The sequence below is a fragment of the Pongo abelii genome, chromosome 3, assembly GCF_028885655.2.
Source record: "Pongo abelii isolate AG06213 chromosome 3, NHGRI_mPonAbe1-v2.0_pri, whole genome shotgun sequence".
In the NCBI taxonomy this organism is placed as follows: Eukaryota; Metazoa; Chordata; class Mammalia; order Primates; family Hominidae; genus Pongo; species Pongo abelii.
The window spans coordinates 195,793,774-195,818,206 of record NC_071988.2 but is presented as its reverse complement, the minus strand read 5'-3'; the positions used below and the strand labels follow the sequence as shown (position 1 = coordinate 195,818,206).

Here is a 24,433-nt window from a genome sequence, read left to right as displayed (position 1 = left end):
TATCACTTTACTAGTTTTCTTCACGAACCAAATACATGGCGACAGACTCTATTCTGCAGGGTTTAATCACACACAAGGGGCAAAAACCACAGAATGCAGCGCCTAATCAGCCAGGCTTTCAACCATGGACTTACTCTATGTACATATGTCACTCCCATTATCGTTAGTATCAATAAAACCCTGACATTTTACTCACTCAGGAGAGGCTGGATCTCAATGTCTATGGTTTGATATGTTCTCATAAAAAGTATATCGCCTCATTACCAAATAAGTTTATACGAATTGGTATGTTTTAAATTGATATGCTCCTCCAGAGTAGAATAAATCATGGATTTTTTTTCCTGAACAATTTTTGAATTATTTCTTTTCTATTCTAAATACTCATATGAAGCTAAAGTTAGCATTTCATATTTAGAATTTTTAAGACAACCAATGAATTCTAGGATTTCAAGTTTATTTTCAGTCTCAATAAACATTTATTAAAGAATGTAAGAATAAATTCAATCACCTGAACTTGGGAATGCAACCCATAATCATAAAGTGGTCTTACCTAGAGGAGATCCCAGATGAAATTAAAAATAAAAGTTCCAAAAATTAACCTCACATATACCTCATATAGTTGACTCTACTTAACTCTGAGTTTGAATCCCAGGAAGAAATAGTCTTAAGATCTGAACAGAATTGCTTAGGCAGGGGTCAAAGATAATAGATGTGACTATATCTTTAGAAGAAATAGTTTAAACCGGGTGTGGTGACTCAAACTGTAATCTCAGCACTTTGGGAGGCAGAAACATGGATCACTTGAGCTCAGGAGCTCAAGATCAGCCTGGGCAACATGGTGAAACCCCGTCTCTGCAAAAAATACAAAAATTAGCCTGGCATGGTGGCACATCTGTGGTCCCAGCTACTCAATATGCTGAGGCAGGAGGATCATTTGAGCCCGGGAGCCAAAGGTTGCAGTGAGCTGAGATTATGCCACTGCCCCCCATCTAGGTGACAAAGCAAGATCCTGTCTTAAAAAAAAAATAAAGTAGCTTGAACGGTCCTTTGTATAAAAGAGGAGAGCCGACCGGGCGCGGTGGCTCACGCCTATAATCTCAGCACTTCGGGAGGCCTAGGCGGGTGGATCACCAGGTCAGGAGATCGAGACCATCCTGGTTAACACGGTGAAACCCTGTCTCTACTAAAAATACAAAAAAAAAAATTAGCCGGGCGCAATGGCGGGCGCCTGTAATCCCAGCTACTCGGGAGGCTGAGGCAGGAGAATGGGGTGAACCAGGGAGGCGGAGCTTGCAGTGAGCCGAGATCGCACCACTGCACTCCAGCCTGGGGGACAGAGCGAGACTCCGTCTCAAAAAAAAAAAAAAAAAAAAAAAAGGAGAGCCATTGGGGCCATCTCCTAAATCCCCGGGCCATCCCCAAGTTGGTGAACCCAGAGTCGTATTCCAGAGTCTTATGGCTGGCTGTACATTAAAACAAAACAAAACTGAGTTAATGCCAACACTGCATTCTAAGATCATCCCATCCCCAACTCCCATCCCTACTGCCACTGCCGCTGTGTATAGTCACATCTATTATTACTGCCACAATCACATCCAGGTGCAAACCTGCTCATGTAGCCTATAACCTGAGACACTCAGCCGAGAACAGTGAAGGAGCCTGACATTCAGGGTGTGACCTTCCTACCCACTCCACTGGGGAGCAGAAGGAAGAAGACAATCAAGGCCGTGTGAGACCCAGGCTCCCTATTTTTATTATGGTGCTTAATCAAAATCATCATACCATGCAAACATTGGCATATATCATTTCACAACATCAAGTTTTTTATACAATTAGACCATTAGCTTTTTGCCCAACTAGCTATAAGCTCAAAGAAGGCAGAGACATCTACCTAGCTTCGCTAAAGTATTGCCTGCATAAAGCCTAATACCTTTCATATACTCGATGCTCAATAAATATGTGATGAATGATAATAGATCAGAGAGCACACTGAAGAGCCAATCTGCATGGGTTTCATTCCTGCCTGTGTGACAGTGTGATCCTAGTCACTTCTCTGAGCTTCACTCAGTTCCTTGTCTACAAAACAGGGATAATAATTGTATCTTAGTGGGTAATCGTGAAAAATAAATAAGTTAATATGAGAAATGAAGTTAGAACAGGAGCTGACACATAGTATGTGCCATTATTAATTATTATTATTATTATCATCATCATCATCATGACCTCTAACTACTGGTGTAGAGTGGACCTTGATCAACTTCCAGAATATCATGCATTCCTACAGGTGTTCATCATCCTATGCAAGCATTTATCTGTATAATAAATCATCCTCCTTTTGTGAATGAAAAGACAGAGTGCACTACTTAATAAAATGAATTATTCCAAGGCCTGATGTTTTGCAATGTTTGAAAAGATCCTTCTGAGTAAGAAGCTTCTCACCACACTTGTCCTTCAGTATTTTTTTTAAAAAGTTGTATCTAAATTACTACCCAAGGTCCATTGCTATTAAACATAAAAAATAACTTCCACAAACATACATAATTTGCACAAAATCCCATCGGTGTGATTTTGACAGGTACGAGGAGACTCCCGATACTGCTAATTGTTCACTGGGCTTAACCTCAGATGATGATTCAGCTAAATGCTATATTGAATTTCATCACTTCCATTTCCCCTATTCCTGCAGTGACTCTCTGAGGGGTTTACGGTTTTCTAGAGTGGCCTGCCTGCTTGGGTGCGTGCACTCAGGTCACTGTAGAGGACTGTGTGAGTGGAACAGGAATGGGAACATCTTAAAACGAAACAGCTGCGTCAGAAGTGGTCAAGGCTCGGGCGCAATATGATAGCTGCTATTAAACCCCACTTTGAGCTCCTCATGGCTTTGATGATTTCTTTCTTCCTCTCAAAAGTTTATCATTCTTTTCCTGACTTTAAGTCAACCTCATAAAATCAGCCCAATTTTTGTTTTGGTTCATATTAAAGTTTTGGTTGTATTGTCCATTCGTTTCAGAATTTTTGTTGTTTTTGTTCTTTGCTTTTTCTTTGTCTCTTTGGTCTGAGGAAACTATAAAGTGAGGTGAACCAGTCATGACAAATTCTTGTAAACAGACATGGAACTAGGAATTCTTGTTCCCTAGAGTTCACCTGTCTCACAGCCCTTGCCCTCCAAGGCACTTCCTGTTGGTAAGCATCTGGAAGTGTCCATTTGTGGTGTGGATTCTGTTTTGTGTTGTTTTGTTTTTTCAGGATCTGTAGTACCACTCTCCCTTCCTGACACCTCTTAGTCCACTGCCAGCTAGTGGAGTGAAAATGTTTCTTTTCAACATCTGCCAATGGCGTCCTTGAATAAAATTTATTATTCACTATTATAAGAAAATAAGAACTTAATTGCACTGTTGAAATTTAAAATTTTATCTTTCATTCTGACAGTTAACTATTAATGCACTTCAAGCTCCTAGAAGAAGTTCTAGGGCCTTCCAACCTTACTGTTAGAAAAATCATTTAAATAAAATGTTTATTGGATTAATATGGTTAATTCCACCACTGTATTTAGCATAATCTTTTCTTGGGGCAACAATTATTAAGTCACCACTTAAAGACTATTTAATGATGTTGAAATGAAGCCTACACTTAGTCAGCCAACTCACTGGGACTTTTTCAAACTCCCAACCACCACCTGGGATTCATCTCAATTCTCTGATTTTGTGTTTCAAATCAAAGATACTATTTGCTGTCAGCAAGTCCCCTGATTTATTTAATCCTTCCCCAAAATATATCCTGAAATTCTCACAATTTAACCCCTATTTGTCATGACAGCAGCTCCTCTACAATGACTAACACACTCTTCAGCATTATCAGGTGTTTGCAGAGGGCTCTGTGACTGCGCTGGTGGCCTGGGAGATCAAGAGCAACCCTCTGTAATAGTGTTGTTACTTTATCTTCTCAACAAATCACCAGTAAATTTTAAAAATAACATTTATAATCTCCATTGCTTCTCTCCGAAAATAAGAACACCCAAGCATACGGCAAGCATAGCATAATGTGTGGAGGCTCAAGAATCTTTATAGTTCTCATTTTAAGAGCGTCAATGGCTAATTTAATAAACAATATGCATGCTTACTAGTTTTTAGACTAAACAGTACAATATAGGAAAATATGGGTCCAAATACAATAAGGAAAAAAGAAAATAAAGTAAGACTGGAAGAAGAAACAAGAAAGATGAAAACTGATTTATTTTTAAAATAAATTGTGGCAATGGAATCTAATATAACCAAGTTTCATCTTCTAGTGTGTAAATTAGTCAGCTAATAGATTTTTAAATCATATGTAAAACAGAAGTCCTATGATAGAGAGGTGGCATTTTTTTCTTCTCCAAAATAGTAGGAAGAGTGTCCTACAATCCATAATAAGAATCAAGAGGAAAAATCAGAATAATTTGAGTAGTTCACTGAAAATCAGTCTCAGAGTTTACAACTCCTAAATTCTCAGTTGTCCTTCCCCTATTTTCGGATCAGTTATGAAAAGCATGGAACTGAACTTCCTGAAAATCAGTTGGCATTTTTATTAAGCTTTTTATTTTGAGAAAATTGTAGATCCTCATGCAGTTGTAAGAAATAATAGAGATCCCATGCACGCTTTACCCAGTCTCTCCCAATAGTAACATCTTGCAAAAACACAGTACAATATCACAACAAGGATACTGATATTGATACAGAACATTTCCATTATCATAAGCATCCGTTTTGTTGCCTTTTTATGGCCACACCTCTCTTCCACCCCACTGCTCCTTAACCCGTGATAAGCACTTATCTTTTCTCCATTTCTATAATTTTGTCATTTCAAGAATTCTATATAAATGGAGGCTTACAGTATGTAACCTTTTGGGTGTGGCTTTTTTCACCCAGCATAATTCCCTGGAGATCCATTCAGGCTGTTGCACTTATCAACAATGTGTTCCTTTTTATTGCCGAGTAGTATTTCATGGTATAGCTGTGCCACGATTAACCATACATGCTTAACTGTTAACAGAATGGTTAAGTTTGTCTTTCCATTGAAGGACATTTGAGATGTTTCCAGTTTTTCACTGTTATTAAAGCAGCTGTAAGCATTCATGCGCATATTTCTGTGTGAACTTAAGTCTTCATTTATCTGAGATAAATGCTGAGGAGTATAATTACTGAGTTACATAGTAGTTGCAAGTTTAGCTTTTCAAGAAACTGCCAAACTGTCTTCCAGAGGCTGTACTATTTTACATTCCCATTAGCAGTATAGGAGTGATCCTGTATCTCCACATACTTGCCAACATTTCTTGCTGTCATGGTTGATTTTTAGCCAAAGCCAGAGATCCAATTTGGAACAAAAACTGACAGAAAGACTTCCAAATTTAATGCAATGTGTTATTTTAACATTACCTGGAATTTTTTTAATACCAGATCCCTTTGGTTTAAACTCTACAATTTAAATGCTGTGTACTTTAGATAAATTATTTAACATCTCTGAACCTCAATTTCTTTACATACAAAACCTGTCCCTGCAAGTATAGAACTATATTAAAAGGATAATATGTGTAAAGAACATAGGATACAATAGATGCTTTGTAAATGCAAATCCCCTTCCTGCACATTATCTATTATTATTTATTCTATTAATAATATACACGTTTTCTCTTAATGCATTCCCAGCACCACTTGTTTGGTTTTATAAGAACAACAAGAAATGTTGGCAAGTATGTGGAGAAACAGGATCACTCCTATAACTGCTAATGGGAATGTAAAATAGTACAGCCTCTGGAAGACAGTTTGGCAGTTTCTTGAAAAGCTAAACTTGCAACTGCTATATAACTGTCTGTCTCTCCTCCATTCAGATGAATATGAATACTGTTTAAAAATTGTGTTAACATGATAGAAAAGAAGCAGGATGATATTGCTTTCAAAAACAAATTCAAACCAGGTCTACTGCTGTGTGAACTTAACACAATTATCTTCCATCTGCAGTCAACAACACTGGTGGTTTCATCTCTTCCATCTTTAGAATGGACAGAATCAGACCTTCTCTACCTGCCCTACAGAGATGCTGAGTTCAGATGACAGAAATATGTGAACACTGCTTTGCAAACAATGAAGAGCTATACTACTATGTGATCAATAGAGTAAAGCTAGTTATAGAGAATGAAGTCCGCTGAACCTAAGGTCTCCTTCATTCTGTCGCAGAATGTCAAGGTCGAGAAATGGCAGAAACCACAATGATTTCAGAGTCTAGGACAGTGGTGCCCCAAGGAATGGGGTGTCAGAAGATTATAACAGAAATCATATTTGTTTTCATATAAACAATCAGAAATGAGTTCACTAATAGGGTAACCATTGGCATCAACACCCTTGCTTCGTCCTACATTACTCAGCTGCCTTGAGCACACAAGGTGACCTCAGGGAAGGGGGAGCTCTTGACCACAGAGGGGTTGACAGTGGCCCTCTTACAAGCACACATGGCCTGAAATGTGTTACAATTTGTCTGGCTCAGTTAGATGGAAACATATTATATAATCCAGTTTTAACTAAACTAATCTTCACCAAATGAACAAGGGGTTTAAAAATATTCCTGCAAAGAACCTTTTATTAAATATGATTCCAAGAAGGCAGACATAAACCATTGACAGGAAAATGGCAGAACAGACACTGCTCCTCCTCTTCTCAGCCACAAAACAAGATGGAAACACTGATGATATGGATCCAAAGGTAAATCAACCAGAGGATTTTTAAACCACCAAGGCTATTTGAAGTGTGGATTTATACCCACTGTGGATGATGCTGAATCTTACCTTAAAACATTTAAACCTTTTGTCTAATTCTTCTTTTTAATCTTACCCCTTTTTAGGTTATTTTTTGCACAGGTTTATCATGTACATATCAGTAAAGATGTACAGATGTATAATTTGCAAATAAATATACTTAAAATGTTTTACTGCTGGGGTACATAATAAAAACAGCAGGGAAATCATGGACCTAAGATATTCTATCTCTTTAAGGTGTTATTTTCCCCACTCTAGACGTTTATGTCAGGCACCAATAGACTACACCACGAATGATGAAGATGGCATAAAACTAGATTTCCACTGACAGAACAGTGGGTTGTCATCACTAGAACCAGCTTCTCATATCTTTTGGGAGCTCTAAAGACAGCCAGAAGCCATTACCTTCACCCTGTCAACCCTGAGGGCTGGGAGCCAATGCAGCCTCCTCATACCAATCTCCAAAAATTCTGTGGGCTGTTACCGTTCCCACGCTTAGTGGCTCTCAAGAAGGTAACTGTGGCATGCCACTCTAACAGTGAGAGCTATGCCAAAGAGAACAGCTGACATTGAGTAAGTACTTACCGTATGCCAGCCCCTCATGTGAGTCATCTCACTAAATGTTCACCATGACAACAGGACAGAGTCTATAATTATTATCCACCTTTTACAGCTGTGGTAACTAAAGCTGAGAATGGTTTCTTTCCCAAGATCACACAGCTGATAACTTTTGTAGTCAAGTTCAGACTGTGCCTCTAACTCCAAGGACCTGCTCTTAATCACTATGTTATGCAGCCTTACATGCATAGTAATAACTTTATGGCATATCATTGTAAAGATTTCTTTACAACAAAATTAATTTTTAAAATTTGTCACATTCTAAATGTCATCCTGCTTCCTCTTGGGATCAAAATATTTACCAGAACACATAACTGATTTTGTAATACACATGAAAAGTAAATTACAGTGGTATTTATGGGAATCATTTTTATACACAGATTTTGAAAAATATAGCATACCAATTCTTGAAACAAGTGCTTTAAATCCTTTCTGACACAAAGCCGACATAATATAAATAACAATACAATAAAATATATACAGCTTACTATTTACTCAGTTGTGTCTGAAGTTATATGTTAAAACTCCTAGCACCCAGCTGGGCACATGGCTCATGCCTGTAATCCCAGCACTTTAGGAAGCCAAGGCAGGCGGATCACCTGAGGTCAGGAGTTCAAGACCAGCCTGACCAACATGGAGAAACCCCGTCTCTACTAAAAATACAAAATTAGCCGAGCATGGTGGCATGTGCCTGTAATCCCAGCTACTCAGGAGGCTGAAGCAGGAGAATCACTTGAACCGGGAGGCAGAGGTTGCAGCGAGCCAAGATTGCGCCATTGCACTCCAGCCTGGGCAACAAGAGTGAAACTCCATCTCAAAAAAAAAAAAAAAAAAAACTTCTAGCGCCCAAGGCAATGAGAAAAAGTCAGTGGAAAAATACAATTATTTCCAAATATTCAGATAGTTAACAATGATTAGAAAAATCATAGGGTCAGCTGAGTGAATCTTTCGATCATTAATGCAGCTGTATTAATACCATGTGATATTAAGGTTTTTTAAGCAGAGAAAAGCCCAGTGGGTTGCAGCAGCTACTCTTAATTCTGTGACTTTTTAGTGAAATAGAGCAAATGAAAGTACTAGACGGAGGAAAAGAAATGGCAATGTCACTAGAGAAATGCTTCTGAGGGCAAGTTCTCCTACGTGATTGTGTATTCTTCGCTGTGTAAGTTGAGGACTCTTGAGTTTCTCTTCTCAGATGTCCCCATTGTAAATGCCTAGGTCATGCTTTTAAAAAGCAGCATAATTTAAAAGCAGAGTCCACTCCACATTGACTCAAATGCCATCTTGTTACTATGACTATTTTATCTTTGATGAACCATTCTATTTATCTTTATAAGCACTTCATTAAATATCACTCTGTTGTCTGGAAAAAGAAAAATTCAGTGTTCTAAAAACTAAGCAATTAAACATCCCAATTAAATACATAAATTTTGTGATAAAGCAAAAATAGTCACTTGATTAGATTCTGTAATTTTATTACTGACATCATCTTTACTTGAGTAGCACAAGTTGCATAGAACTTAACAATGTTTGGAAAAGCAGAAAAAATTACTAGAAATGTAAAGAAGCAGTTTCCTGTTTTATTTAGTCCAGATTAATAATGGTTAAGTTGCCATGTTTCTTCCAGAAAAAGCTTTTTCACTTTTTTCTCAGCAAGTCAGAGTTTACAGAAATCATCTCATAGATACACTTTATTATTCCAGCTTAATCCATTTGAAAAAAATTCAATGCTTTTTGACACCAATTGTTACACTATGCATTCATTTAGAAAAAAACAATGTCACCGTAGTAAAAAGATTCTTATATTTTATGCTAGTATTAAAAATCACAGCAGCTAATATTGTCACATATACAAGAATTGACACATATTTTCTTGGTTGAACACTATGCATTCATTTAGAAAAAAACAATGTCACAGTAATAAAAACATTCTTATATTTTATGCTAGTATTAAAAATCACAGCAGCTAATATTGTCCCATATACAAGAATTGACATATATTTTCTTGGTTGAGTTTCTTCATCCAGTAAAAAACAATTTGAAAGGCACTGAATGGAAGAAAACAAACAAGCAAACAAAAACAATTCAATTCAGTTGGATCCAGCTCCTTACCCTCTTGTTTGTAGACAAAGAGCATCAGCTCCTAAGCAAACTTTCTTTTTCAGATTTTGTTTCTGTATTATTCCACTCTTATTTTCTAAATACCTCTTTAAGCCATCATTTCATAACTGTAGTTAGAAAAGGCCTTGCTCGTTTTCTCTGATTTTTTTTTTTTTTCATTTTTACATGGACCACAAGCAGTGAGCTCATGGGAAAACTCTACTTTTTGGTAGATTCTGCAGAGGGTAGGCAGTCTGTCCAGGGCACTGTCCGTTTGTCACCCAGCACAAATAGAGAATCCCATTACCTACAAAGGTATTAAGAAAGTGCTCTCAGCTGAAAGCATTTATCCAATTCCAATTGTTGTTTGAAAGTCTAAAATACTAAAGGTGGCATTATTCCAGGAGCTACTGTTTAAAACAATGCAATGCCTGTTCAGAGAAGAAAATCAGAGTTTGAAAATCTGAGTTTGTTTAAAAAATAATAACTATGCATCCAAAAAAGAATTCCTAAAGAAGCACTTATATGCCAGGCACATGTTTTTAATTTTAATAACATTGGTTTACCTAAATAAATATGTAGAACCTAATAATTGTTCTCTATATGTTCGTATTTTAATACTATTCTATTTTAGTGAGTTTGCAAAGAGGCTAACGAATAATAATGTAGAAAAATATGTATCGATCAGTACAAAGTTGCTATGGTTTATGGGCACTGAAAATGCTGTGTTGAAAACAATTCTGTTAAAAAGTAATTTAAAACTGCTCCAATTTTAAAAGAAATAAATGTAGCCATATCCTTATAGGATAATGTCAGATAAAAAGTAATCATATTCTCTCCACAATTGGGTTTGCTGGCATTTATATGGGAATAATAATGCTTTAAGATTATTTTCATAGTTGTTCATTTAACGTGGGATTAACATCAAAATCTTTGTAATTATCTCAGATCACCATTTGAAAGTGGTGTGGCAAAACACGTTAATGGTTAAGACACCCTAGCAGTTTTATGCTAAACAGATTAACACACGTGAAAGTAATATTATAATCTTTTGCATTGAATAATGTGCCAGACCAATTTTTTCAGTGAAAATAGAATTCTTATGAAATGGTATCCTTTCATTCAAATAGGTAGCTACTGCTTCCTATTTCTTGAAATACCAAAGCAATCGGTTAGCTAGAAAACTGTATAAGAGCTATATACGTGAGCATGCATGGCTATATGGACTCAAAATATTATTCCGTGGCTTTGCCATTGCACAATTTTATGGAAACGATCATTTCTGAGGTTTGCTTTACATAAGATTGAGAACCAAAATATTGCAATAGGAGAGTGATACAGAATCGTGAAAATACAATCCAGGTGGGATTATAAACCAAAAACTTTTAAAGCGTGAAGGAGATTGCTTATTGGCCAACAATGGTTATGAATTTATTTTATGACCACCAGCAAACAAATGTAGGTCCATACCTTACACATTCTTAAATAATAAGGAAGCACATTTTAATATGTACTCCAGAGTCTCATAAAAAATTTCTCTGCCTCAGCATCCCATCTCTAGGAGTTGACATGAGAAGAAAATGGGTATTCATTTGGAAAGTAATAAGAAGTTGTAACATAATTACTCAAGCCTGCCTATCTTTCTTGAATTCTTGTGTAAAGCAGACTTCACATCCAAGACCTTATTATTTGATAATCCTTGTTACATATTACGTGGGTCGGGGAGGGGCCTGAAACCTTACAAACTAAATCGAATGTAGCACAGGTAGGTGCCTCTCCCGAGAGAGGGAGATTATGTATTAGAAGACAGTATCTGTATCACTTCAGCTGTGTCTGAAAAGGGGGATGGGGTGTTGGGGATTTAAATCATATTGTTTCCACTTACGCAGAGAGAATCCATAAAAAGAGATTCATTGTCATATTTTCTTTTTGAAGTGTAGTATTTGTTTTGTTTTTTTTCTTTTTTACTTTGAAAGTGCTTCTCGGTATAGAGCAGAGTAAATATTACAGTTTTGTTCAACAGCAGCCAAGATTTAATTGTCTGTGAAATATAAGGCTTACGACCTGATTTGAGTCACTACTGTTCTGCTGACACAAACTAGGCTGGCCTACGAGGTGACCGAACGCACCCAGCAGCTGATTTACACAGAAGAGCCATTTTCAAAGAATTAAAAGTGGGCCAGGGACAGCCACACGCCTGCAGGAGCCCATCCAAAGGGCTAGGAGCTTTATTCTTTCTGCAGCAGATTTAAAGTGACTTTGTACAAAAAGTCAAACAAGAATAAACAGCTGTGGAAAATGTAACAAATCATGCTAGCAGTTGAACAGCGAGGGAGAAGGAAAATCCAGCAAACCGCTAACATACACTGAAGAAAAGCGAAACGGAGGTAGAAGAGAGAGGGAAGGTGGGCAGAAAAGGAAGCTGGTAAGGACACGACACTGGTTTCCACACGCGAATCACGCATTTTATTATTGCGTATAGCTCAGTGACTGTCAGGAACCTGAAAAGTATGTCCTTCAACACAGCTCTGCGTGCCAGAGGCCCTGGGGTGCAAGCGAGGCTCCTCCGCCCTCCGCCGCCTCCCCCCACGCGCGTCCCCCTCTCCTCCCTGCAGTGACTCCGCGGGTCGCTTCCTCCACCCGCCCGGAGTGCAGAGGAGAAAGCGAGCGGCTGCAGATTTGCCCCGGTGGCACCGCAGCCACAAGCCAACCCGTAATTGCAAAGCAAACAAGGCCGAAATATTGGATTGGTCTCAATCGTGACAAGATCTACGCTTTTGCCGCCAATCTGTTTGTGCAGCTCTATTTAAAGGCACTTGATTGAGGAAATGTTGAAAATAGCGGTGAGGGTTTCCTAATGAGACCTCAGGAGGGAAGCGGAGGCCTTCGCTCGCCCGGCACCAGGGGCTGGGAGGTGAGGGTGGGAGGCTCATGGTTAACCCCTTCCTGCTCGCCTCCGGCGAAAGGCCCTCCGAGACGGAGCTGGGGGTCCACCCTGCCCGGAGCTGTGACCTCTCCCGGCCTGAGCGGCGGAGAACCGGCCTCCTGGGTGTTGGGAACCGAGAAGGGGGCTGGGGATCACAATGATAATTTAACCAGGATGGAAGGGGCGCCCCAGTGGCCATCGCAGTGATTGGAAAGCTGGCGACCTAAATCGGGGGTGGCCGCTCTGGTCGCGCTCTGGTCCCTGCCCCGCAACACTCGCGCGCCGCCGGCCGCGAGGGCTGAGGCCCTGGCGATCCCCGTGGAGCCGCGGCTGCGCTCAGCTCCAGGGCACCGAGGCGGGGTGGTGCCCCCCATGCGAGTCGGGAGAGCAGCTGCCCTGGTGGGCGACGCGGGCTGGCAGGCATCGCTGTCGGGCTGGATCTTCAGGCAGCTAGAAGGGAACGGAAGAAACCAAAGAGGCAGGAGGAGAAAATACAGAATACTAACTGAGCGCGACCCGCTCTGGCTGGCGCTTTGATTTTCCCATTTACTCTAGCCTGTCCACCCCAGGTACGTGTCATTATCCCCAGTGTTCAGATGGGGAAACTAAGACTTAGAGACGCCTAGGTCCTTGCCGAGATCACTCAGCCAATCGTGGGGTGCCTAGAGTCGGCCCTGCCAAGCTCCGACTCGGAGCTCAGGATGTTGGGAGTGGGCACCAGAAAGGCCAGGCTGTGGCTGAGCCTCCCTCTGAGCCAGCGTAAGTTGATGAGACCCAGTGCAGACCCGATCGAGCCAGAGGACGGCTTGGAGATGAAGATTTGTTCCCTAGTGGGCGACATTTAACTCCTCTACTAGTTCTAATCGTTTTCAAAATAGAGGAAACTAATCTGATTGCAATTGGGGTAGACGGTATTCACCCGATTTCTCTTAGTCATTCATTTTATATGGGTTGTCTAAACATCTCCTTTGTTCAATGCATTGATTAGGTTGTCAAGAAACCCACAGTCACAGAAGGTGACATATGCATGCCCAGAGATCTACCCAAAACAATACAAGTGACAGCACCAGGAAGGAATTCAGAAGAGAATACTTCATTTGTGGGAGGGAGTTGGGGGAGAGAGGAGAAGCAGTATCTGGAAAGGCTCCCTGGAGGAGGTAACATTTAGGCTGGACCTAGAAGAAACGAAGTGTGGATTCTCCAAAAGAGATGGGTTGTTTGCCAGCATACTGGCAAGTCAAGGGGTGCCAGACTCACAGTTGGGGACAAAGTAGGAGTCATACTTTCATCCCCTGCTGCCATCTCCCAGCTGCCCTCCTAATTTGAACACTGCGTTGACCACATTTTGAGCCAAGGTCCTAATCGCTTTTAGTATTGAAAACCTATGGCTTGAAAGTGGACATCCAGCAGGTAGACTTTGACTGTCTAGAACCGTGAATTTAGACCAAAGGGGACCGTCAAGGGCAGGGATGGGAAAATGGCACTAGGGGCGCTCTCACCAGAGCTCCTAACTACTAGAGCCAAGCATTCCCGCGCTTTTCCCAGAGGGATCTGATCTGAGATGTACCTTGGCCAATCTGCAGTTTGTCTTTCTGGAGTCACAGGCAGATGTAGACTGGGAAAGTGAAGACCCGCAGGGGGTGGAGAGGACTGGTTTCGGTTTTACTTCCCCATGAATGATCTGCGCCTTCTGTCAGCAAAACAAAAAAGCAACAGTCACACCAATTTAGTGAAGTCTCCAACTGTATTCTGAATGAAATTCTGCTTTTTTTTGCACACATCCAATTTCTTCATTTGAAGTTGGATGCTTCGCAAGCAGAATGCAATTCCATTTCTCATTCCTCAAAGTTGTGGCCTGTGTTAACTTAAGTGGGCATTCACACAAGTATTAAGAAGAAAAACCATTCTCTTCTGGAAAATGGAACAAAGTAGCACCTCTCCAATCAGGGTGCAGATATATAATCTGTAACAACAAATTAGCTCCCTAGTGCTGCGCATTTCCAGCTAGCATCCTGCCTTCCCTGTTTATAACTTTGCTGCCTGCAATTATTTTTATTTTAATTTTCTGTCACTTTAACAAAAACCAGAGCCTTTTCTTTTAATGTTTTGTACACAACATGTTCATTTTGATAAGATGTTCTTTCCTATCCTCTTTTAGCTTGCCTTTCCTTGTTTAGAGTTCTGTATCAGGCGTTTCTAATATTTCTCTCTCTTTTTTTAAGAACTTGTCTCTGTCTTGCTTTATTTGTTTGTGTGAAATTTAGTTTGAAAGGAGATCAGAGAGAGCAGGAGGGGTTTGTAATAAGAGAATGACCGAATGACCCAAAGGCTGATTATCTATCATTAACTGGAGACTTGGTGTACCCAAATTACCAAGGAGACCTCAGTCTGCCGGATCCTTACCCAGCTAGAAAGGCAAACCTGGAATGCACACACTGAAACAGGCTCATGGCATTGCAACCGAGGACATAGTTCACACACCATTTTCTTAAGGAGTTTTCCTGCAAAACTCAACTCAAGTTCAGTAGATAAATTTTTTAGATTCTTATATGTTGTACTCAGGTAAAAATCTCTGCCAAAAGATTACCTATAACATTTCTGTAACTAACTTTTTTGTGTTGTTTCGTTAGGAGCGAAATTGCAGTTAATTGTCTAAGCTCCAGAGAATATTGAGAAATCAAACCAAGCTGCTTTTGATCTGCTCACACTGCTAAATCCAAGCCTTGTAAAAATCGAGGTTTGCCATTAATATTGACAATAAAAGTGTTTCTTTTTGTTAACCTGAAACCTAACCATCCTGGTATAACTCCCCTGTCTGTAAGCAAAGGCCCTGGAAGAATGTAGGAAAGGTTTGGAGGAAACTGTCAGAGCTAAAGAAATCCATCTACGTGAATTTGCAAAGGAAGCTATGGAACAGAACTTTCCAGGAATGCAACACTACAGTTAAAACTGGGAATGTTCCCGGGCCTCAAGTCAGAAGCAAATCTTTCAGTCAAATAAATGTTTTCTCTCCAAAGCCGCATTTTAAATTGCCAATTGCACTCATATTTTATTCCAAACCCCATAATACACTGCAGACTAGGTGAGGTCCATTATTTACTATTTCCATAGAACACGTATGCAAAATCACACTTCCTCATCTGAATGTTGAGTGATTTCCTCCTAGCTTGAAAGAAAATATTGCTAGTGTGTATGTAATTTGCTTGAAGCAATAATTCGAATGAGTATTTAACATAAATTCTATGGGATGTATATTCTCAGACCAGTTTTGCTCTAAACTCTATATTTTACTACAAAGTAGCAAAGATTAACAAAGATCGGATTTACTGTACCTCTTAGGACTAGTATAATAACATTAATAATACCTCCCATGTATCTACATCATGCTGCTTCTTTGAGGCCTTCACGGGGTTATCTTATGGTCCCTTTAGTCTGAATGAGTATTTTAGATTTACAGACACACTTAGACACCTGGAAAAATATTTAGTTCTTCCTTATCAGTGAAAACCCTCCAGTGCAGCAACATATCTACCAGTTAATATGAGGATCTAGTCATTGATTATTTAGAAAGAAAGGAAAATTCTACTGACTGTGGATATTAAGATTTTTCTTAAAAGACTTCAGCATGAATCAGTATCTCATTCTTCCATGCCAGTTGCAGATTCAGTGATAGAAAAGAAAAAAAACCTTGTAATCCCAAATGCTGCTAGACAGCAAATTACAAGGGAGAATTGGAGAGAAGAAGAGAGAGAGGGAGGGAGGAGGGTAGAGGGAGGAAAGAAGGGAAAGAGGGAGACGAGAAAGAGGAGGAGGGAATTTGCAGGCACTAAGCAAGCCCTGATTTTCTCCACCAACCTAACTGTTTTCTAATTAGAGCTGGACTGAAGGATTCATAAGCAATCAGCTCCTCCACGGTCAACATTCAGCTGAACTAGCCCCTCCCCCCTCCATCTGTCCATGTGGGGAAGAGAAAGGAAGAGGATCCACTCCCTAACTATGCCACCCCCTTAACCAAAAACTTGCTTAAAAGAAGAAGAAAAAACTTGTTTAAAAGAAGAAGAAAAAAAAACCTCACAAGAAACAAGGACAGCTTTTCTTATTCTTCCTTTTTTGAAATAGACACTCAAATTTTGATTCTGCTTTGCAGATGTGTACTTTGAGCAGCACGACGCTTCTGGAGCCACTTTCACGTGGTATGTCTGCAGACAACTATTTCTCAAAGGCCAACAAGAAAAGACTACACAAGAAGAACTGCACAAACAGGAAGGACTACACAACCCCAGTTAGAGGGAGACCCTTACCACCACTCAGACAATATGCCTTGTTCTGAGCATCCTAAACATCCTGGGACTAAGTGGATAACATGTAAAATGACTCCACCCTACCCTGGTACAGAAAAGAATGCAGAGCCATCAGAGTGTCGCAAGAAGCACTGTTCTTGGAGCAGGTGGGCTGAGGTGACATCTTCAAGAACACATTGCTCCTTCTGTCACCTTCCAGGCTTGATGTTCTTTCAGAGGGTTCTTAGCTTGTTCTGAGGCTCATCTCATGTAAGAGCATTAAAGATTCTTAAGGGAACGGTCAGAGTCACTTCCACTATGTTGGTTAGAAAAACAAGGTGAAACGAGATTTGAAAGACGATGATGAGAATTGAGCCATAATTCCCATGAACATAAAATGCGCATTTATGACCCTCTGGCCTGATTCTTTTTGGGTCCAGTTTATTTTGGGTTCTTATGAGCAAAACAGAGGATATAAACTGCCCTTGCCTTTGAAATAATAAACACCCTGAGACAATCTGTATTTTCCCTAAAACCTAACTAAAGATTTTTTTAAAATTAGTTTAAACCAGATTGATTTTTTCAAGTATAATATCTCACAAGACCAAAATGTTTGCATGGCCATGTTCAGCCTCTCTGGTGCTCTTTCAGTCTTTTTCCAGGGAAAGCAGTAGTAGTGACGGCAAAGAGACAAGAGATATGAGGAGCAAAATAAATGCTTGAACCTGATTCTGTCTATTTGGCTGAAGGCAGATGACATGTGCAGTACAGTAGGTGCACCATCAGCTACAATGAAGGCACAGAATCCCAAACACTCACCCAAACCTGGGCTGCCTCCTTGTGAAGCAGTTTCTGGACACGAGTAAGGCTGGTTTTGGCTCAGCCCTCAGCCTCTGAGGAGAGGCAGAGAAGCACTCCTAGCTAGGATTCCTCCACAGGCACCCAGAGGAGTCCCCAGCAAGCCAGTTCCCTGGGCCTTTGAGTACTTAGAACATGTGCATCAGCAGCTACACTTGTGCAGCCCAGGAGTGGGGTCCCCATGCTGACATCAAAGTCAGGGACTGTGCCTTTCTCCCTTTCTTCTCCCACCTTCCCTCTCATCACCAACACCACCCTCTCCTTCATTGCCACCACTGCCACCACCTCCATCACTACCACCAGAATGCCCAGGACACCTAAATTGGGGGCAAACTTGAGGTGGCATCCTTGCTTCACAACTTCCCAAAGGAGCAGGCTAACCCAGTATCCTGGAAAACCTGGAACAAAACAGGCCAAAGGACACTGCAAGAGAAAAGTGGATGTGTTGGTGCATTCAGGGTAGAGCTCAACCAGTCAGGGCCAGCCTGGCCTCCCTGAGTCAGTTACTACAGTTGAGGACACCACTAGGGTTCACCCATTTGTCCCCTCTCATCAAGCCACCTTTCTAAGGCAGTGGCCTCTGGATTTGGGTTTCTGAGCTACATCACGTCTTAGGCCCTCGGACCACATCAGTTATGATGACACTGTGAGTGAGAACTGATGTTCAGATTAGCATCTTTTATGATTTCTTTTTTCTGTACCATGTTGCCCATTTCCTTTACCACTTGCAATGCTATCCGGGGCCACGAGGTAATTCATTCATTTTTGTTTGTTTGTTTGTTTGTTTGTTTGTTTCAATTAAAAGCATGAGAAAAGCTAAATGTGGCAAGTTCTGAAGCTTTCAAAAGTGAGGCCACTCACCGCTGGTCTCTGGTGGACAGAGCATCTCAATCCCCAACTCAGCCCTCCTCTGGACTCTTCTTCCTCCCTTCAATTCCCAAAACTCCCTTTGGGTCTGAAAGCAGCCAACCAACTAATTTCCCTGAATTTTTATATGTTCCCAGCCCCAGTGCAATCTTATTTTGTCTACCTGCTCCCAAGGCCTAAATGAGTTTTTATAAACAGAGTTTTCAAAAACGTATCAAATGTCAGAGAATTGAACTACCAGTATTTACACATTCGGGGTTTGCCTCCGGGTGAAAATGTAAACAAACCCCCCAACCACACTACCTGTATTCTTTCCTTGAAGAACCAGGTCTTTAAAAGGCTCTCCTTGTGCTCAAAACTGCAGACCCACGCAAGTTGGGGGTTTAGAGCGGTAGGTCACTATTTTGTTCTGAGCTCAACTGCAATCCCCTGGCGCTTACCAACGAGCCTAGTTTCAGTTAATCCCTATTCTAGGTTCAATGCTTTAAGACGCTTGTCTGGGGACGTTCAAGGATGTTAACCCCTTACCTAGAAAAAGAATGGGCCCTGTACGCACTCTTATCCTGGGCTTTTAAGTCCCTGTCTCCTACCGCCCAGCCGCGGCAAACCTGAATATATATATTTCTCAATCCTGCTGCCCAAGACTCTACGGCTAGTGGAGGGCAGAGCCCGAGCACAGAGTCAACTGCAAAACCGAAGTTGAGCGCCCTCCATTCGCACTGACCTCGCCTTCCAGCCCCAACCACTTTGTCGGCGGTGAGCAAGGAAAGGACTGTCCTTGTGGAGTCCTTCGGATGGGGATCGCTTTGTGGCCTGTGGCCGGACTCTGCCCGCCTCCAAAGGGCGATGCCCAAGGTGGAGTCTTTGGTCTCCCTTGAGCTACCCTGGCCTGACCAGCGGCAAGCCCCAGGCCTCCCCGTCCCGCGCTGGCGCCGCAGGCCCTCGCCTCGCTCTAATTTACAGCCCGCGGGCTCCTGTTGACACCGTTTTCCACACCGAACTCCTTCGGGTGGAATCTGCATACACACATCAGCCTCCCCTCTCTGCTTGGGGCCAAGCCTGGGGTGATTTCAGCTCCTGCCATTTACCACCCGCCCTCGCCACACGTGAGCCTTCTCAAGAAGCTCATGCCACACGGGCGCTGCGGCCCGGGTGCCCCGCGGCCCGGTGACTTACAAGTGGAGATCCATTTTCCGTTGTAATGCGTTCAAGATCACCAAGGCCGGCAGTCTAAACATCCACGAGCCGTCCTCCCGGCCTGCCTCTTAAACTGGCGTTTAATGGTTCCCCTCCGATAACTAAACCTGCTTTCCACAGATGCCCGCTTTTATGAGGGAGGCAGGAATGCAGAGATATATTTATATGTTTGTTCATAAAAACTGGAAAATAAGCTCTGAACACGCCGTAAAAAATATTCAGTTACTTACCAAGCAGGCTAGTTAAACCAGGGAAACACCGATACCAGCCACACTACAGATTCGGGGAATCGAGGTGCCCGCACTTTGAAATCGCCCAAGGTCTTCGTTGGGACTGGTGTCCCTGAAGGATGTGGAAATAACAGCATTTACAATCGGCTTGACATGTTCGCCCAGAGGACTCAGCCGTCATCTCCAAAGTTTGCCGCAATAACGTGAGCCACCCCAAACAGCTCTAACCGGGGTAACTTGGTGGGTAACTCAATAGTCACTGAGACCGGCGTTTCGAGCCTGTAAACGGGTCAAAGAAACACCCTTCTCCAGCCGCTCCTTGTCCCTGCTGGGGTAAAGAGCGCCAGCTCCCAGCCGCGCCTTTGTGGGGGCCCCCACCGCCCGCCACGAGGCTCCCGGCGCCCCTGCATAAAATTGTAAGAGGCTGCCTGCGTATATTTTCTTACCTCGATTACCTACAAAGCACTTCGAAAAGCAATACCTGCGTTTTCTTTCTTTCTTTCTTTTCAACCAGAAAAGAGACAGAGTGATACTGTACCTGGTTAGAGATTCTTCAATATTTGAGACTTGGGGGGAAAATATTTTAATAGTGAAGCATCTGTTAAACACTTGCATTATCCTCTGACTGATTAAAAAAAAAAGTTTTTTTAACCCTGCCCCCCCCCCCCCCCGCCAAGTTTTAATTATCTTATGGTTATGAGGAGGTAGCCAATCCTGGAAGAGGACCTCGGCAATTAGCAACCTGAACATCAAAAAGTTTTATTGCCGAGAGCTCGAGGCACCGCCCCTGCCGCCCCGGGATTGGCGTGAGGAGCTTCTGACGACATATATTAACCCGAGCGGCCCTAAAGATGTAGCTGTACATGGAGATCTTGCTGGGAAAATCCGCTTGCTCCCCTCACGTCGTCCAGCCCAGGAGAACCACCGCCGTCACCCCGGAGCTTCCTCGGCCACCGTGCAGAGCCCTCCGAGAGCCCGAGCCGCGGCCTTCGAGCTCCAAGGCTCATTCAGGGCCCCAGATCCTTGCCCCGAAAGGAGAGGATCTGAGAAAATGGATGCACTGAGACCTCTCTGAAAACCCTCCGAGAGAGCCCGAGAGGAGCGAGGACACGTTACTCGCAGCTAAAATCACATTTAAGGACCAAAACAACAACAACCAAAAATTTCATTAAAACAATAAGCGCCCAAGAACCCAGATCGGGCTGGTGGGGGGAGGGGAAGAGGCGGGAAGGGAAGGGTCGCACGGAGGTAGCTTTGCAGTGAGCAGTCGACCCCGCCGCCCCCCGGCACAGCTGGACCGGCTACTCCAGCAGCGGCTCAGACTCGCCCCTGGATTCCGGGTTAGCTTCGGTGCCAGGACCGCGGCCCGGGCTTGGATTCCCGAGACTCCGCGCAGCAGCCTCACGGGAGCCCCGGCACCTTTGTATGAGCACGAGAGATTTCTGCCTCCGCGCAGCAGCCCGGGAAGCAAAAGCCGAAGCGCGGGCCGTGGAGCAAGGCGGGAACCAGCGGCGGCGGCGGCGGCGGCCAGGGGCGCACGGTGCCAGGACCAGCTCGCCGCGCCCCATGGGGAGCCGGCGGCCGCAGCGCTGCTGAGGCGGGCCCGGCTGGCCAGGCGGGGGGACGGGGCCCGGGCTGCAGCAGCCCCCTCTGCGGCTGCCGGGCGGGCCCGGGCGCCCGGGGGCTGGGGGGTGGGGGGTGGGGGAGGACGCCGAGCGCTGAGGCAGGGGCCCGGGCCGAGGGCGCGGCGGGGCTGCGCGCAAGCTGGGGCGCGTGGAGGGGCGCGGAGGGCGACATGAGTCTGGTAGGCGGTTTTCCCCACCACCCGGTGGTGCACCACGAGGGCTACCCGTTTGCCGCCGCCGCCGCCGCAGCTGCCGCCGCCGCCGCCAGCCGCTGCAGCCATGAGGAGAACCCCTACTTCCATGGCTGGCTCATCGGCCACCCCGAGATGTCGCCCCCCGACTACAGCATGGCCCTGTCCTACAGCCCCGAGTATGCCAGCGGCGCCGCCGGCCTGGACCACTCCCATTACGGGGGGGTGCCGCCGGGCGCCGGGCCCCCGGGCCTGGGGGGGCCGCGCCCGGTGAAGCGCCGAGGCACCGCCAACCGCAAGGAGCGGCGCAGGACTCAGAGCATCAACAGCGCCTTCGCCGAACTGCGCGAGTGCATCCCCAACGTACCCGCAGACACCAAACTCTCCAAAATCAAGACCCTGCGCCTGGCCACCAGCTACATCGCCTACCTCATGGACCTGCTGGCCAAGGACGACCAGAATGGCGAGGCGGAGGCCTTCAAGGCAGAGATCAAGAAGACCGACGTGAAAGAGGAGAAGAGGAAGAAGGAGCTGGTCAGTACCAGGGGGCGGCAGGCGGTGGGGCTGAGGGGGTCAGAGAACGGGTGCTCCCGGCCTCTTTCCAGCTGGGCTGAGAAATGGCATCTCGTGTTCTTTGGCTGCGTCCCGCGCCAAGGTTGTTTGCACCAGGTTGTGTAAGGATGGCTTCCGGCATAAGCAGAGAGTGAGGGGAGGGTGTCAGCAGGAGGAGGAGAAGGTTAGGGATGCTTTGCGCTGGTGATCTTACCTCCGGGTTATCGCTGCTCCCCTAGTACTTAGGACGGACCTTGAAAACTCTGGGTCGCGATCGATCGCGATCGCACTGGTCTGGACGCCTCACCCCGTGTCTGTTAGACCCTTCTTTTGGCCTCCAATCCGATCTTGCTTTCAGATTTTTCCAGAATAAGTCTCGAAGAAGCCCTTGATTCCAATTATTTTACTATTGATCGCAGCCCCTACCCCACTCCCAAAGGGAGGCTGCCACTGAGACTGAGCCCTGAGTTTTGTGGTTGTTCTCATACTATCCCCGGAAGACGTAATGGTAAACATAAAATAAGTACTTTTGACTTCAAAATACAGCTCCAATTTTTCCTTGGCTATGACGTTAAAATGTAATTTCCCAGATGAATATATTCCATTGGCATTTCTAATTTTATTTGAATGAGCCTGTATATTTTAAGGGGGAAAAGGCATTACTATGGTCATTGTTATTAAAAATAACACGAAAGTAAATTGAGCCGCTTAAAATTTTCTCAGATTCTTGCCAAGTGCCCACAGGACGGTGGTGCAGGATAGAGCTATGTCCACGAAGGCCCGGAAAATAATTGCATTTGTCGAATTTTTCTTCTTTGGCCCCTGCAGCCCTTTGGTGGCTGCATAATCGAGTGACCTCCCGAATAACCAGAGATTTCAGAAGCCTTGGAGGAGAGGCACTGCTGAGCTGGAGGCCGAGAGCCTCTGGCCGAGAGGCCCAGGCCGAAACAGAGGCTCCTTCGCCCTAGTTTTCCTAGATGTGGATCTAGGATTGCTAATGAAAACAGAGAAACCAGACTTAGCGCCGACTCCAGCTCCCGCCCCTACATCTGGAGTAAGAGAAAAGGCCCCCCGCTCCTCCATAAACGACTCGAAAACGGGAGGTTGTTTATAAACTTGTGGATCCTGTAGTTGAGCGCTGCAGCGCGGAGGCCTCCCCGCCGACTAGCGTAGCGCTAACCTTTGTAGCTTCTCTGCAGGGGCTGGGACTCCCCCATCGTATCCTTTCCTCTCTGGTTCACTGTCTCCTCCAGCCCAGGAAGCGCCAGGTTGGTGTGGAACCAGGTATCCTCTCTGAATTTCTCTTTCCACTTTTCTCGCCCTCGCCTTCCCTCTGTCCAGAACGAAATCTTGAAAAGCACAGTGAGCAGCAACGACAAGAAAACCAAAGGCCGGACGGGCTGGCCGCAGCACGTCTGGGCCCTGGAGCTCAAGCAGTGAGGAGGAGGAGGAGGAGGAGGAGAGCGCGAGTGAGCCGGGGCCAAGGCGCCAGATGCAGACCCAGGACTCCTGAAAAGCCGTCCGCGCTCCGCTCTGAGGACTCCTTGCATTTGGAATCATCCGGTTTATTTATGTGCAATTTCCTTCCCCTCTCTTTGACCCCCTTTGAGGCATCCGCTCCCCGTCTCCCCCTCCAAAAAAAAAGTGGATATTTGAAGAAAAGCATTCCATATTTTAATATGAAGAGGACACTCCCGTGTGGTAAGGGATCCCGTCGTCTCGTAGATTCTGTTGCGTGAATGTTCCCTCTTGGCTGTGTAGACACCAGCGTTGCCCCCCGCCAACCTACCCAACCCCTTCCAGATAAAGACAGTGGGCACTAGTGCGTTTGTGAAGTGTATCTTTAATACTTGGATATAAATATTCCTGGGTATTATAAAGTTTTATTTCAAAGCTGAAAACAGGGCCGCTAACATTTCCGTTGGGGTCGGTATCTAGTGCTGTCCGTTCATCTGTGGTCGTTCCCTCTTTGAAGATGTTTCCAACAGCCACTTGTTTTGTGCACTTCCGTCCTCTAAAACTAAATGAAATTTAATTAATATTGAAGGTGTAAACGTTGTAAGTATTCAATAAACCACTGTGTTTTTTTTTTACAAAAACCCTAATCTTTTAATGGTTGATACCTCAAAAGAGTTTTGAAAACAAAGCTGTTATACTTGTTTTCATAATATTTAAAATATTCAGAAGTAAACTAAATTATCATGA

At 43.9% G+C, this 24,433-nt stretch overlaps 1 protein-coding gene and 1 long non-coding RNA gene across 4 annotated transcripts in view; one reads left to right on the top strand and one right to left on the bottom strand.

Annotated features, from left to right (window-relative positions):
- Positions 1-23,575, bottom strand: part of LOC129059144 (uncharacterized) — a 56,045-nt gene extending 32,470 nt beyond the window's left edge. The window contains exons 1-3 of one of the 3 annotated variants that reach the window (XR_010139815.1): positions 22,443-23,575; positions 19,861-19,972; positions 16,814-17,024 (exon numbers count right to left, since the gene is read on the bottom strand). This is a non-coding gene — a long non-coding RNA (uncharacterized LOC129059144). Of the gene's footprint in view, positions 1-16,813; positions 17,025-19,860; positions 19,973-22,105; positions 22,227-22,442 lie in introns of those variants that run through there. The other 2 variants (XR_008524876.2, XR_010139814.1) reach the window with 2 other exon arrangements.
- On the top strand, positions 20,706-24,433 carry HAND2 (heart and neural crest derivatives expressed 2). The gene is made up of 2 exons (XM_024245870.3): positions 20,706-22,210; positions 23,570-24,433. Exons 1-2 carry the CDS (start codon positions 21,656-21,658, stop codon positions 23,666-23,668), a joined length of 654 nt encoding a protein of 217 aa, XP_024101638.1. The 5' UTR covers positions 20,706-21,655; the 3' UTR covers positions 23,669-24,433.